This window comes from Lagenorhynchus albirostris, chromosome 7 (genome assembly GCF_949774975.1).
Source record: "Lagenorhynchus albirostris chromosome 7, mLagAlb1.1, whole genome shotgun sequence".
NCBI lineage: Eukaryota > Metazoa > Chordata > Mammalia > Artiodactyla > Delphinidae > Lagenorhynchus > Lagenorhynchus albirostris.
The window spans coordinates 2,554,410-2,569,206 of NC_083101.1; the positions used below are offsets into that span (position 1 = coordinate 2,554,410).

Genomic DNA, 14,797 nt, shown 5'->3' on the forward strand with positions numbered 1-14,797 from the left:
ACTCCTGTGAGCACCGTGCATGCCGGTAACTCCCGGTTATCGGGCCTCTCCTGCCTGAGGCTCGGCAAACGGTGCTGCGCAACGCAACGGTCCCATTTTAAAGGCAAGGATGCCGAGGCTCGGAGGCAACGCCGCTTGGCCCAGGTGGCCCGACCAGCAAGGGCAGCACCAGGGCTTGAACCCAGATCTGTCGGGGCTCCTTCCCTGTGCTACGCTGCCCCACCCACCACCGGCAGGGGGGCACACACCAACACGAGCCGCTCACTCGCCCGGGCGGGAGTGCACCCAGGACATGAGTCCCCGCCCCGGCAGGGGTGCACCCACCGACATGAGCCTCTGGTACTCATCCAGACGCTGCCGGTTGGACGCGATGAACAGGCCCCCGTTCTGGATCCAGCCCGTGTGCAGCCCCGTCTCCTCCCGCAGGTCGCGGCTCACCACGCGCCTCGTGTGGGCCAGAAGCTCCACCTCCACGTCGCTAGGCCGTAGCTGCCACAGCAGGCCTGGCGGGGGAGGGGCGGGGCGCCATCAGCCCCAGCGCTGCAGTGCGGCACCCCGGCTCCTCCCAGCAGGCCCGGGCTCCTGAAGACCAGGCCGTGGGCGGGGAGCGTCTCTGCAGGCCATGGAGAGCCCCGAGGAGCTGATGAGCAGGAAGTGACGGGGTCAAAGCTGAGTTCCAGGACGTCGCCCTGGGGCAGCTCAGAGCGTGACGATACCCAAGGCTCCCGTTTATGGAGCACCTCCTGTGTACTGAGCCTATCACTGGGTGACAGAGCAGTCCTGGGAGGCAGGCGTGACTATTTTATAGTGAAATGAAGGTGGCACCATGTGGTTCTGTGCCCAGGATCACAGGACGGGTGATGATGGGGCCGGGACCCCAACCCAGGACTGACTGAGGTCCAAAGGCAGCCCCTTCACCAGCAAAGCTGCTCCCTTCCGAGCAGAGTCTGGGGAGCGGGGGGCGCCGGGGGAGAGGTAGCAGTGGGGGAGAGGCTGTGTGGGCCCAGCCGAGACAGGACGGTGGATAGGCAGGGGCAGTGGCGTGCAGGGCCGGCTGTGTCAGCTCTCAAGACACGTGATGCCTGAACCTCTTCCCAGCTCCACATCCAGCAACATCAGGCTCACATTGGCCAAAGTGGGAGTGTTTTCCCCACAGAGCCTGGCAAACTCAACGCAGGGTTAAGGCAAAGGTTGGCTGCCCTGGGGACGTGCGCACAGCAGGTGCTTTTACTGTATGCCCACTGGCTAGCTGGCTGAGAACCATGGTGCCCACGGAGGACATCCCCGATGGCCCCTTCCCCGTCAATCCTCTGCACCCCGTGGACGGCGCTCACCCTGGGTAGCTCCGTCCAGGGAAGGGGCTTCTGCTCTTTGAATACACAGCTGCCTGCGCTCCCAGCTCTGGTCTCTGCTCTGCCCTCCAGGATCCCCCAGTCAGTGTCCGCTCCCTCCTCCCCTCCGCAGCTCTTCAGAGACTCAGGGGGCACGCAGGCTCACCTCAGAAGGACCCCACGTCTTTTCCCCATGTCCTCCCCCTCCAGCTCAGCTGCCTCTAACAGGCCTCCGGCTGCCAACCCAGAGCTGGCCCCTGGCTGAATCCAGTCCCTCCCACCCCCACGTGCACCCAGGCCCCTACCCGCCGTGTGCCAGGTGGTCCCGGAGGTCAGCCGCTCCCGTTCCAGTAGCACCGCCCCGCTCACGCCCAGCTTGGCCAGGTGGTAGAGGGTCTGGCAGCCCAAGCTGCCCCCGCCGATGACCACCACATTGGCTGTGCTGGGCAGGGGCCGGCTTGGGCCCTGGGCGCCTGCCCGGGGGTCCCGGGCCTCTTTCAGGGTCTGCTGGTAGGGCACACTCTTCTCAGGGCTGGGCCGGGCCCCGCTGCTCAGGAGTCGCAGCCCCAGGCCCTGGGCAGGGCTCCGGCGAGGACAGGTGGCGGCCACACGCAGGGCTCGGCTCAGCAAGGCCATGGGGACTCGGCTCGAGCACCGCAGGGAGCTGGGGAGGGAATCGGGGCTGCCTGGGGCACAGAGGCTCTGTGCAAGCGAGCCCCAGGGCCCCTGTGCTGTCATCCTCCGGCCGTCCTCCTGCCACCCACCCACGTCACGTGTGCACCTGTGCCATTTGTCCACGTGTACTGAGGGCCTCGTACGCTACAGGCTCTGGCTGGGCCCAGGGGAGACCACGGTGGGGGCAGAAGGAGGGCAGTGTGCGTGGCGGGGCAGGGCTGCAGGGCCACAGGGTGGGTGGCGGGGAGCCTGGGGCAGGGACACCCAACCCTCCAGCCTGTACCCAACACGCCCTCCGGGGCAACTCCCGTCTCAGCCCCAGACAGAAGTTATTTCTGCCACGTTGACTCCACAGCCCTTTGGGACCCGAGGCAGAAGGTGAGCAACGCAGCGGGGTCCAGGCCCCCGGCTCCCTCGGGCCATCTCGAATCCAGGTAGGGACTCGGAGGATGGGCAACCAGCCTCCCTCCTCCTCGGTGACCTCCCAGTAGCCTGCAGGGCTCACCTTGCATCCCTCCCCGGTCAGAAGAGCCTCATAATTCTAAGAAGAAAACTGTGACGGGGACCGACCTTCTAAGGAGACAGGATGCAGCAGAGGTGTCTCCCCGGAGGCGAGGAACACAGGGGAAAGGACGCCTCAGAGAGGCTCCTGGGCCCACTCGTGGGATCAGCAGGAAAAGTAAGAGGGGTTTGGCTGTGGCCGAGGGACTGAGGTGGGTCCCGCACCTACGTTAATAGCCATGATTGATATCAATTAGCCAGTTAATTAAGACCACTTCCATTTCCAAGCATGTGCCACATGGCAAGCCGGGAACACGCGTTCTCTCTGCTCAGAAGTCAAGATGACTGTTGTCCCCATTTCACGGAGGGGGGAGACTGAGGCCCAAGGAGGCCCGCCAAAGTGACCAAGGTCACAGGGCCGCCGTGTGGCCAAGCCTGCTGGCTGTCCTGCCCCCTCCCAAACTCCCAGTCCGCAGACATCTCGGGGCCTGGTCTGGGGGAGGAGAGGCTGGGGGGGGACCCACTGCCACACCCTTTCCCGCCCTCACAGGTGGGCACTGCCCACTGCACCCCCTCCGCTCCCCCGCAGGCACCCGGGCTCTCAGGTTGGTCAGGGCTGCCCTGCCCTCACCACAGAGACCCCCCCCGGGGGTAGGGGCAGAGGAGGGAGCAGGCAGGGGTGAGTTGAGGGGCTTCGGGGTGGGGGGTTGGAGGCTGGGGCCGGGCACCCCAGTCCCTCCGTCAGCTCTGCCCCGCTTCAGGCGCCCTGGGCACGGGGAGGTGCAGCCCGGCTCGTGTCTGCACTTACCTTTCGTCCTTGGATTTCCTTAACCTTCCAGGAGCCGCCAACAGCGAGGACCTACTGTCGGAAACTCAGCGTCACGTGGGTGCCCGGGAAGCCTTTCCAAGGCCAGGCATCTGCCCGCCCCCTGCCTCGCCCCCTCCTCCTGGCCTCCGACCCAGACTCCTTCTTCCTTCCCCCTGTGCCAACGCGGGGGCTGCCACGTGCTGCCACGTGCCCCTTCCCGGCGCATGGCCAGTCCCGTTCTCCCACCCAGGCTGGGGGTAGAGGGGGCACGGCCCCAGCAGGGGCAGCCCAGTGCCCTCCCGCCAGGGCAGCTGCTTCCACATTGATCTGCACTTCTGCCCCCTCCAACTCTCTCCCACCCGAGTCCGCAGCCTGACCATTCATTGCCAGCGTTCGGGGTCAGACAGACCGGGTTGGCCTCGTGCCGTTAAGCGGGGCGGCCCAGAGAAGCCCTCCCCGCAGGCGGTAGGATGACGGGCCCGGGGGTGGGGGGGTGGAGGGAAGGTCCAGGCACAGGCCTCAGCGGGAGAAGAAGGGCTGGGAGGGTGCCCAGGCCCCCTGGCCTCCCCCAGAGTGTCCCATGGTCGTGCCCAGCCAGCTCTGGGCCTGTCCCCACCCCGCCGGCCGGCCACTGCCCCTCGGCCCGAGTGGCCTGCCAGTGCCGGGCCCAGTGGCTGCAGCAATGCCGTCACTCCTTCCTCCCCAGCAACAGCCAGGCGGGAACCCGGGGCCAACCCCGCCCCCACCCCCCGCTGGCCCCGCCCCTGGAGGCGCTGCCAGCCCCCATCCCACCCCCACCCTTGGCTGAGGCAGGATGCACCGCCCACGGCCAGGCTTCTAGGAGGCAGGCTGGGCACAGCCAAGCGGGCAGTTCTGAGGGCAGCAGCGCCAGGGCAGGTGACCTCTCCCCCTCCTCCCTAAAACAGGGGTCACAGGGTTCTGCAGGTGAACCCGTGCACCCCTGCCTGCCTGTGCCCGCCATGCTCCCCATGCCAGAAGGGAGCTTAGCACGGCCAGGTGGGCAGAAAGTGCTGGGTCAGCAGCAGCGTCGTGCCGGGGCTGGGGCTCCTTGGTGGGGTGATCCAGGGCCTTAGCACAGAGCTGCCTGTCCAGCCTCAGCTGCTCACCCCCAGGGAAGGGGCGCTCACTGCCCTCGGAGGCAGGTCAGGAAGCCTGGGTTGCCCGCACCACCAGCACTGGACAGCACTCCTGACCTGTCTGCCCTCCAGAGCTCCCAGATCCTTCTGTTTCTGGGCGAGACATCCGTGAGCCTCTGGCTTTTCCACTTCACAGCGACCAGCTTCCCAGGGCAGGGATGCCTGCCTCCATTTGACTGTTGTGGGCACCAGGGCCCGGAGAGGGGAGCCAGCTTGCCTTGAGTCACAGCAAGCTAGTGGGGGAGCCAGACCAAGCCTGCAGTCAGACAGACGGAGTGGGGCCTCAAGCTAGGTCTAGGGCGTGTGGTTTGTGCTCAGGCAGAAGATGCCCAGAGGAGGCGTCCAGAGGAAATCTGGAACGAGTAAGTACGTCCACCTCTGAATGTGCAAAGAATCAGAATAGGTGCTGATGTAAAATAGGACCTCCTCCTCCCACTGGGTCAAAGAAAATATTTAAGTTTCTGTCAGTGAACAAAATAGTAATGTCAGCTGCTAATACAGGGAGTGACAGAGGCACGATAGTGCTGTGATTAATACAGACAAACAAATAGGTGTGTACTTATTCCCACTGAACTGTCCAACTGTCTTACTGCCAATTTGTCTGCCCTCTACATTTACTGAGCACCTACTATATGCAAAGAACTGCAGGGAGACCCAGAGGCAACTATGACCCATTCCCTGCCCTTGAGGGCCTCAGGGTCCAGGAAGAAGATGGAGGCAGGGAGGGGCAAGGCGACCACGAGGCTGGCTGTGTTGGGGGGTGGTCCTGAACAAGCTGTCCTTCTTTCCAGCAGAAACCCAGGAGGCCATCTCGGAGGAGGTGGCTGGGGGCTCTGGCCTATGTGCTGTCGCCATCATGGGGACAGAGACTGTCACTCACCCCCCCTTGGCCTCTCTGGAGGAAGGCTGGCTCCACCAGCACAAGGCTTCCCGGGGCAGTGCTGGGGTCCAGGGCAGAGAGGACAGCCGCCTGGTCACTCAGCAGATGGCAGGCTTGGCCTTGCAGCCCGAGGCAGGGGTGCCCTCCCTGGATGGGGTGAAGGACAGGTCAGAGAGGGCTAGGAAGGAGCATGACCATGTCCTCCTCAGACCCGTAGACACGAGATGCCCAGGCGAGGGACACAGTAGTCACTGCAGCCCCAGGACAGCAGCCGAGGCAGCCCAGACCTCTCTTTGCCCTCTGCTCAAAGACAGGCAGCTGTTGCAAAATTGTCCCAAGCAAGCGGGCAGCACAGTCCCCCTGGACTTTGGACGAGGGGTGGTGGCTGGAGGCCTGGGCTTGCCTGTGGGTCAGCGTTGTAGGATTCGTCATCGATTGGGTGCTGCTTGGGTCTGGAAGAGGGCCACAGGTCAGGAGGTGGGCAGGCTCCAGCTAGGGGCCCTGGGCCAGGGTCCTGCTGCCAAGCTGCTGCGCCATCTGGACTGGTCTCCCCTCGAGGAGCCTCTTTCCCCATCTGGGAAGCAGGGACTGGAACCCCCGGGCTGTCAGTTTCAGGGAATTTTTGTAAGTTTCTCTGCATGTTATTACCAGGCCTGAGACACTTCCTTCTGGCCCAGACTGGCCCTCTCCACAGCCCCCGCCAGCCCTCCACACCCACCTGCTGGCCAGGCTCCCAGGGCAGAGGGAGGTGTCTGCAGGCCGCCCTCTGACTGGGCAGACGTCCAGGGTGGAGCAAGGGGACTGGCCAGAGGAGGAGGTTCCTCCTCGGAGCTCTGCGTGTGGCCCTGCAGAGGAGGGACATTAAGTAACCAGCCAACAGTACCTGGCCACATCTGACCCAGCCACACCTGGTACCGGCCCCATTTGCCCCTGAGCCTTGCCCCAGGGCACACCTATGGGGGGGGCGTGAGGGGGGCCAGCAGTGTGCTGAGTGCTTCGTGTGTGTCATCTCAGGGGAGGGAGGAACACTGTTGCCCATTGTAGAGATGAGAAAAGCAAGACAGAACACAGCTAATGGGCACCAGACCTGGGCAATTCATGGACCAGGGAAGTTTCCAGAACAACTGTTGAGGGCTGCATTTGCACTGCCAAGATTTTATTTTTCCAATAAGAACCTTAAAAAAAAAAAAAGACATCAACTCCCTGCCCATGCCTTCGTGAAGACAATGTTTTATTATCTGGGGGTAAGTGGTGGTCCTTCCAGAGAGGCAGGTGGGTGCCCCTCCCCCTAGACGCACATGCCCAGGGCAGGTGAGGACGGCTGCGGGCCCTACCTCCACGCACACACAGCGGGCGTGGGCAGCTGCGTGCCAGGGCCTTGAGGCTCCCACTTCACTCCGTCATTTCTTTCCAACGTTATTTGTGATGGAAACAAATGTAGGGCTGGAACTGGTCACTCCGGCCCGCTGAGCCCGTGTGGGCGGGGCCCGCACCAAGATCCAGACAGCAGGGGAGAATGGGCCTTCCCAGGAAACATCGTCCCCTGGTGGCCGCATGTGAGTATGACACCCCCGGCAACGCTGGACCCAGAGACTGGGGATGCAGCCCCCTGGACAGGGACTGTCCCCAAAAGGGGACCTGCAGACGGGCAGGGAGATGGATCCCCACTGGGAGTGACAGACTGGGCTCTGTCTGGCTGTCCCGCTGTCCTCCACATGGAACACTCCCCTGGCAGGGAGCTTCCTTACTGAATACTGCCGGCTATCTCTGAGTGCTGGGTGAGTGTCCCCCTCTGCGACTGGGATGTGTCCACTTCTCCCCATAATTCTGTGTGTTTTTGCTTTATGTATTTTGAAGCTATGCTGTGAAGTGTATTAACCTCCAGGACTGTCATAGCTAATCGTTGTTAGCGAGCATCCTTATGCAGTGGGGTGCCGCTAAACGTTTAACACTTGGCTCTCCAGGTGGGGAGCGCTGGCTGACTTCTGCCGTGTACATGCCCCCACCAGGGCCAATTTCAACCTGCCGATGAGAAGGACGCCACCGAATAGAGACCTGGGAAGACGCTACACCCTCAGCTCCCATGAGCTGGCGCCAGCCGGTTCCAGTGCGCCCACGTAGGTTTTAGGTGCATGTGTGGGTTTTCTTTTTCTAGGGAAAGGAAAAGATCAAAACTAAATTGTTAAGGAAAATAAATTCATCAACTTGTGACTAAGGAACAGGAGTCTGAGTGAACCCACAAGCGTTGTAAAACCTTCTCAGTAAAGCTCCCCACTGCCACCCACCCTAGAGCAGGGGGAACCAGCCACCCTAAGACAGCCATCTGAGCCAGAGCCGTCATTTTAAAACCCTGTAATCTGTGCACATTTAATACATCTGTAATTTTCTTGGAAAATTTGGAAAAATTACTTTTTTAAAAAACAAACGGAGGCCACACACTTTATGTCTGAATATTTTAATTTTGGCTCGTCGCGCAGCATGAGGGATCTTAGTTCCCCAACCAGGGATCAAACTCGTGCCCCCTGCAGCGGAAGCACAGAGTCCTAACCACTGGACCGCCAGGGAATTCCAAAATTACATTTTAAATAGATAAGTTGAAAATGCTTAACGGAGACATAAAACTTTTGTTCAAGGAATCAATGTTTTGTTCCAGCCTGAAAGAAGGACTATGTGTGAAAAGAACAGCTGCTTCCAGCCCTCTGCTTTTGCAATGCAAGCTATCAAGGTCACAAATGTTGGTTCAAGTTCAGCTTTAGTATTAGTCGACAAGTTTTGTTACGGAGTATTTTTTTTTTAATTTATTTTATTTTTGGCTGCGTTGGGTCTTCGTTGCTGCGCGTGGGCTTTCTCTAGTTGCGGCGAGCGGGGGCTGCTCTTCGTTGCGGTGCGCGGGCTTCTCACTGCGGCGGCTTCTCTTGTCGCGGAGCACGGGCTCTAGGCGCGTGGGCTTCAGGAGTTGTGGCTCAGATTAGACAGAATCAGAGAAAGAGTAGCCCCTCCTGCACCCCAGGATCTGCAGGGCAGGGCAGTGAGCATTCCCAGACAACTCCCATAAGCACTGGAACCCAAGGAGTTTGCTTGCACTTCTCCCTCTGACAAGGCCATTTTCTCCTGCTCCTACTATAAGAAGGTAGCCTTAGGGTAGGGGTGACGGTGTCATCCTCTGGAATGCAAACACACTGTGTCTCCGCCAGCAACACTGCCTTCTAGGCTCGCCTTGCAAATGTCTCCCAACAGTGCTTCTTCCTTGACCCACGCCATGTCATGCTGTGGTGTCCAGTCTGAGCCCAGCTGCCCGATGGTCCCAAAGTTTGATTACAGGTCTAGAAGCTTCGTTTGTCTAACTGGCTTGGTTATTTTTCACGGTTCCTTGGCCATTACACACAGTTCCGATCCCTTTTAGGCTGATTTTAAGCACAATTATTTTGTAGTCTGCTTGTGGATCCAATGCAGTGGCCTGTGGTTTTTGCTACCCATTTCCTTGTGTTACCTATGCTTTGGGACAGTGAGTGTGTATTTCTTGGAACTTTCCCTCAGGGACTATTTGAGGCTGAAATTGAAAGCGGATTCTGCCAGAGATGATTTGCGTTTCCTTTTTCCGGGCACTCGGGAGTATCAACAACCTGTGATCCTGCTTTACGCTCTCCGCTCCTAGTTTTTCAGACCCGCAGGAAGTGCAAATTCAGGCGGCAACCTTCTTAGGTGCCAAGTTAGAGTTACACATGGTATGTGTTTCCTAGGGCTGATGTAACAAAGGACCACAAACAACAGCGATTTATTCTCTCAGTTCTGGAGGCCAGCAGTCCGAGATCAAGGTGTCAGCAGGGCCGGCCGCTTCTAAGGGCTGTAAAGGAGGACCTGCTTCCATCTCACAGCCTGTTCTCCCTGTGTGCATGTCTGTCTCTCTGTCCAAATTTCCCCTTTTTATAAGGATACCAGTCATATTGGATCAGGGCCCACGCTCGTGATCTCATCTCAACATGACTACACCTGCAAGGACCCTATTTCCAAATCTGGTCACTTTCACAGGTACTGGGACTTCATTGTATCTCTTTGGGAGGGATCCAGTGGGACCCCTAACACGTCCTCAGGGAAGTTTTTGCTTCTCCCTCCACCCATTGCCAAGGCCCAAGAAAAACCATTTTCTCTGCCATCCATGATGGCTGTGGTGGTTACAGCCGTGGTGAGCTCCCAGTTGTCTTGACGTGTAGCGTGAGGTCCACTGGGGTCCCAGCTTCAAGAAAGAGCTCACCTATTAGATTTGGTACTTTGGTGGGGGGCTGGGCTTTGTCCCCTCTCCTCCACACCCAGCCGGGCTCTATGAACTGGTGGTACTCAAGCTCTCACTAGGTTGGGTGAGGGAGCCAGCTGACCTCTCTGGACTCCTGCCTACACTCACCTTTTGGTTTCTGAGTGTTTCTTCTTCATTACCGGCTCACTGATGAAATCAGAAACACCTTCCCACCGCTTTTGTTGTGCTTACGAGGGAGACTGGTCAGAGTATCCAACGTACGGTTGTAGGCCGAATAACGGCCCCCCCAGAGACGGACGGCCACATCCTAATGTCCGGCACCTGTGACCACGTTACCTCTCACGGCAAAAGGGACTTTGCGGATGTGCTGACGCCGAAAGACCTTGAGATGGATTATGTGGGCGGGACCCATCTGATCATGTGTCCTTAAAAGTGGAGAACCTTTCCCAGCTGTGGTCAGAGGGAGACAGAGGGATGTGACCACAAAAGGGTCGGCTATACAACCCTGCTGGCTTTGAAGATGGAAGAAGGGGTTATGGTCCAGGGAATGCAGACGGGTTCTAGAAGCTGGAAAGGCCAGGAACAGATTCTCCCCTAAAGCCTCCAGAAAGGAACAGCCCCGTGCAGCACCTTGATTTCAGCCCAGGGGGACCTGTGTGGGGCTCCTGTAACCCACAGAACCCTAAGATGACAGCGTGTGCTGCCAATCTCCCTACCCACCGCCGGAAACAGACACCAAGCCTCTTCTTTTCAGGCAGCGTCCATCACCTCTACATAAGCTGTGATGAAATTGGACTATTTTCTCTTCCCTACCCTTCCTCTCTCATCTCCATCCAACTTTAGTTCATTATCTCTTCTTTCTTAGTGTTTATCTTTATGCTGTTAAACATACTTACACCTCTATTAGTTTTCAGGTTTCAAGACCAGGTCTTGACTTCTACCTGGAAAAGATGAGAAAACCAGTGCACCTATGCTGCCTCTCACCTCCTGTCTTCTTCTCTTCCCAGCGCTTTCCTGAAATCATTTTGACATTCGTTCTCTCTAAGGGACAGGGTTTAGAATCGTTATATTAGGTTCGGAAACCGAATCTTCACCTTGTCTGAGACGTGTTCCTGCAGATAGAGGTTCAACATCCCCCCGACCCTGCGGTGGCGCGTTCCCCCTCCTCCGGCTCCAGGTTGGACCCCGGTCGTTTCTGTAAGCAGCGCTCCCACGCGGGACAGTCCTGAGAGGCTGCGGGTGGGACGTGGCCTCCTTGCTGCCTCCCGTTTAGACGTTGTGAGCACGAAGCCTTGGGCGCACTGACGGGCGGAGGTCCAGGGCAAACCCAAGCTGTTCTCCCAGTTAAGGCACCTGATCTTTCGCTTGCTGCCCTATGGATTTTATTTTCTCTTTGAAGCCCAGGGTTAACCATTCTGTGTTAATTCATTCTTTTATTTCTGGAAAGTTTAAAGAAAACACATTGAAATATTTGTCCTGGTCCGTGATCGTGTTTTGATCCACGAGTGTTAGAGTTCCCTGGCCTGTGAGGACCTGTGGCTGATGCCACGCGTGTTAGAATCCCAGGTCCCAACCCAACCCCAGCTGGCCCGAGAGCCTAGAGGCTGCCCTGGCGTTGGCTCCCGGTAGCTGCTCTGCTCCAGGTCTCTGCTCTCCGGGATGGGCCCCTTCTCTCAAGCTCAGCCTTGCATTCTGTGTCTTCCAGGGTGTTCCTGTCAGCAGGGGTGGAGTGGCGGGTAGAGGCGTCCACGTCACCTCAGCAAATGGGTTGTTTCCTTCTTTCACCCAGGGAGTGTTTCTCAGACTCTGGACACAAGAGGCCTCCACGGTGGCCCTGCCCAAGGGGAGTCTGCGGTCGTCAGAATCAAGGGGCAGGACACTCAGTGCCCCTAAGAGCCCGCAGGCAGCCACCCTCAGAGACCGGGAGCACACGGCTCCCACCTGCTTCCCAGCGTCTGGGGTAACCTCAGGCGGGCAGGCCTGTCCTCGCTGGGCCTGCAGCCCGTCCACACGCAGGCCTGGGGCTTCCCACCCTTTTCCAGTCTGGACCCCTCAGCGGGTGCTGCTGGTGCCCTCCCCAAGGGCCCCCAGCCCCATGTTCACCCGCAGCTGCCCCTCAGGCCGCCACAGCTCTCTGCTCCCCGGCCTGGAGCTTTCTCCAGGGCCGTCCAAGCTCAGGGCAGCTGAGTGCCGGCCCAGGGGCTGGTCAGCGAGGGTCTGGGCCTTTCCATCCCCTATGTGTGGACACGAGAACTCAGAACTAGAGGCTGGTTCTCGGGGAGGCGGTATGGGAACACCTGGCCTCTCGGGGGACTCAGGCCTGAGAGATTCTCAGAGAGGGGGCGGTCCGCCCATCTGGTTCTCGGGGCACCAGCTTAAGCCAGGCTCCGAGTCTCCCTCGGCCCTCACCGCCCCAAGGGGGGTCCCGTCCGGTCCCATCTCTGCAGTAACAAGACCCAACATTCTCCAGGCTGTGCACCCAGCCCAGGTCCTGCATCTGCAGCCCCCGGTGTGGCCAGGAGTGGCCACATGCCCAAGCCTGGGTAGGGAGAGTAAGGGGAAGCGCTGTGTCGGCTTCTGCATCTGCCCACAGCCTCGATGGCAGCAGCTCTGGCAGCCACCTTGGACCACGAGGTAACAATGAGGAAGGAAGCGCGTGCTGAAGATGAGGGGAGTCTGGGGTGTGGCGGGGGCCCCAAGCCACCCTGGGCTACCACCTCTGCACTGCTTCCCCGTAAGGGAGAAGGAAGTCTCTACCGCACTGTTCTAATTTCCTCTACCACAGGCCACAGAGTCACCCTCCGGAGAGATTATTTTTATCTCCAACACATATATATAAAGAAACATGCTCAGGAGGTGAAAGACATGCCCAAGTGGCAGGGCTGGGGTTTGAATCCCGTCCCAACAGAAGACAGTGACACCCGCCTCTGAGAGCTGCTGGAGGGGTCACAGGGCGCTGCATAGGAAGCCCGTGACCTGGGCCGGTCTGGAGGTGCCTGGTCAGTGGCCCGGCGTCACTGTCGCCCAGACCCCCAGCGGGTGGCTGAGGCCGAGCCCCCCCAAGGCCCATGTCTGACCCAGGCCACCGCCCCCTGGGCCGACAGTATCCGGACGGGGCAGACCCTTCTGGACACAGGAATCCAGCCAGTCCCTCCTCCCCAGCATGAAAGGCCAGCCACTCCTGCAGAAAAGAACTCAGGTTTATTTGTGGTAGAAACCGTGGTCTGAAAAAAACCTATTGGCAAATGTACAGTTTGCGTTCTGTTTGGGGTCCCCACCAGCTGCGGGACCCCCAGATCCCTGACCCGCATGCGTCGGGCTCCTAAGTGTTCACAGCTAATCTCAGGCCCCAGGTCCGAAGCCCCGCCAGAGGGCGTCCCATCTCCTGCTGCAACCACCCGCGTCCCAGCCTGTGCCCGGCCCTCCTCCCCTGCTGCTTCCTGCAGTGCAAAAACTAACCCAACCAAGACAAGCTCCCTAACACACAAAAACAAAGCAAAACAGTCACAAGAACCAGGGTTCTAAATTAGGTTTTCTCAGTGTCCTTTGTTATCACGACGCCTTGTTTCATGATGACCTCAAATATACATTATTTTCTTGCTATTATAAAATCTCTTCCTTATTATCCACAGATATATAATGGGAGCTTTGGAGGAAATAACTACCAACCTGTTTTTCCCTTAAAAAGCAGACAAGGCAAACCAAAACCAAAACGAAACGAAACAAGACCCTAAAACAACATCAGTAACAGAAACCAAAGCTTTTCCCACAACCGTAAACACGAAAGGCGCTGGCCGGCTGGTCTTCTCCCCTCCCGTCCCGGGCTCACAGCTGGGCCAGCTGCGCCGAGGTCACGTGCAAAGTGCTGGGTGCACCCTGACCAGGACTTGGGTCTGCTCTCTCCGTGGAAGATCCCTCCTTCCCCCGCTTTGCCCACCGCCCCCCAATACAATCCCGTGACCCTCATTTCCCAAAAGCCTTTGCGGGCTGCCTTGTCTCTCCTGCCTGCACACGCCCTCTCAGACCCCTCCTCATCTCCTCCCCACGCCAGGATGCTGCTGTGTTGAGCTGAGGCTGGAGATCGCAAGGCTGACCTCAGAGGAACCCCAGGGTGCAGTGTGGCCACCAGCGCCCACCCCGGCAGGGGCCAGCCTTGGCAACGCCCGACCTCGTGCAGCTGACCGAAGGGAAAGGGGGACCCGCGAAGCCCACGCTGCACCCGTAGCTTTGGCACGGAACTCGGAGGGGACAGCGTCACTGGGTCTCAGGCGGCATCCGGGCGGAGAGAAGAGGGTCCGGCCAAGCCAGCCAGAGGTCAAGGGCCAGGCGGGGTGCGGAGGGCGAGCTCGGGGGTGGAGCTTCCCCAAGAGCGCTGACCTCGGGCTGTGGCCGCAGGCCCTGTTTCGTGGGCTGCAAGAGCCCTTGGAAGGAAGACTTGCCGAGGGCTAGAACCGACATCTGTGCAAAGGCTGGGAAGACCCTCAGGGACCCCCCTGCAGGACACGGGACACCCAGAGGGCCCGCCTGCTTGGGGGCGGTGGCGGGGGGCCTCCTTCTGGAGAGGAAAGTGAACAGCAGAGACCAGGCCAGCGGAAAGTCCCCTCTGCTTCCCGCCCACGGGAGGGCTGGCAAACCATGTATCCACCCGGCAGCAGGACAGGACAGACACGCACCAAGGGCTCAGGGCAAAGGACAGTACCACTGACCGGGGAGCGGGGTCGGCAGCGTCAAGGTTCCCAAGGCTCCCCCCCCAGGGTCTCTGCACACCCCCGGTGCAGAGGGACAGCAGGGGGCCGGGGGGCCGCACAGGCCCCGGCGATGCTCCCTCCCTCTGTCCCCGAGCACAGCAGCCTGGCTCTGGGCCCTTCCGCCTCCCCCTGGGAGCAGCAGGGCGGAGGGTCCAGAGGCTGAGCAGAAGGGACCAAGGGGAAGGTCCCCAGCCCTCCCTGGGACAGCATATGCCATTCAAACCTAAGCTCCTGCAGGCCATCTCGACGGGACAAGGGCAAGGTGAGCTCTGGCCTCAGCTGTCGCCCAGAGCCTGGCTCGGGACGCCGCAGGCGCTCCCTCTACTCGGCCCTCCGGTGGTGAAGCCAAGCAGGGCTGGCCCCGATCTCCTGTATGTACAAGCGGCGTACCCAGGACAGGCCACCAAGGGCAGGCTGATGGTGGGACGGATCACACGTAGGGTTC

The 14,797-nt window shown here is 59.7% G+C and overlaps 1 protein-coding gene across 1 annotated transcript in view; it reads right to left on the reverse strand.

The window, feature by feature from the left end:
• SARDH (sarcosine dehydrogenase) overlaps positions 1–4,595 on the reverse strand; it is a 63,430-nt gene extending 58,835 nt beyond the window's left edge. The window contains exons 1-5 of the mRNA XM_060153838.1: positions 4,530–4,595; positions 3,316–3,366; positions 2,577–2,732; positions 1,637–1,995; positions 325–503 (exon numbers count right to left, since the gene is read on the reverse strand). Coding sequence (XP_060009821.1) covers positions 325–503; positions 1,637–1,967 — 510 coding nt within the window. The 5' untranslated portion in view covers positions 1,968–1,995; positions 2,577–2,732; positions 3,316–3,366; positions 4,530–4,595. The remainder of the gene's footprint in view (positions 1–324; positions 504–1,636; positions 1,996–2,576; positions 2,733–3,315; positions 3,367–4,529) is intronic.
• Positions 4,596–14,797: the final 10,202 nt, after the last annotated feature.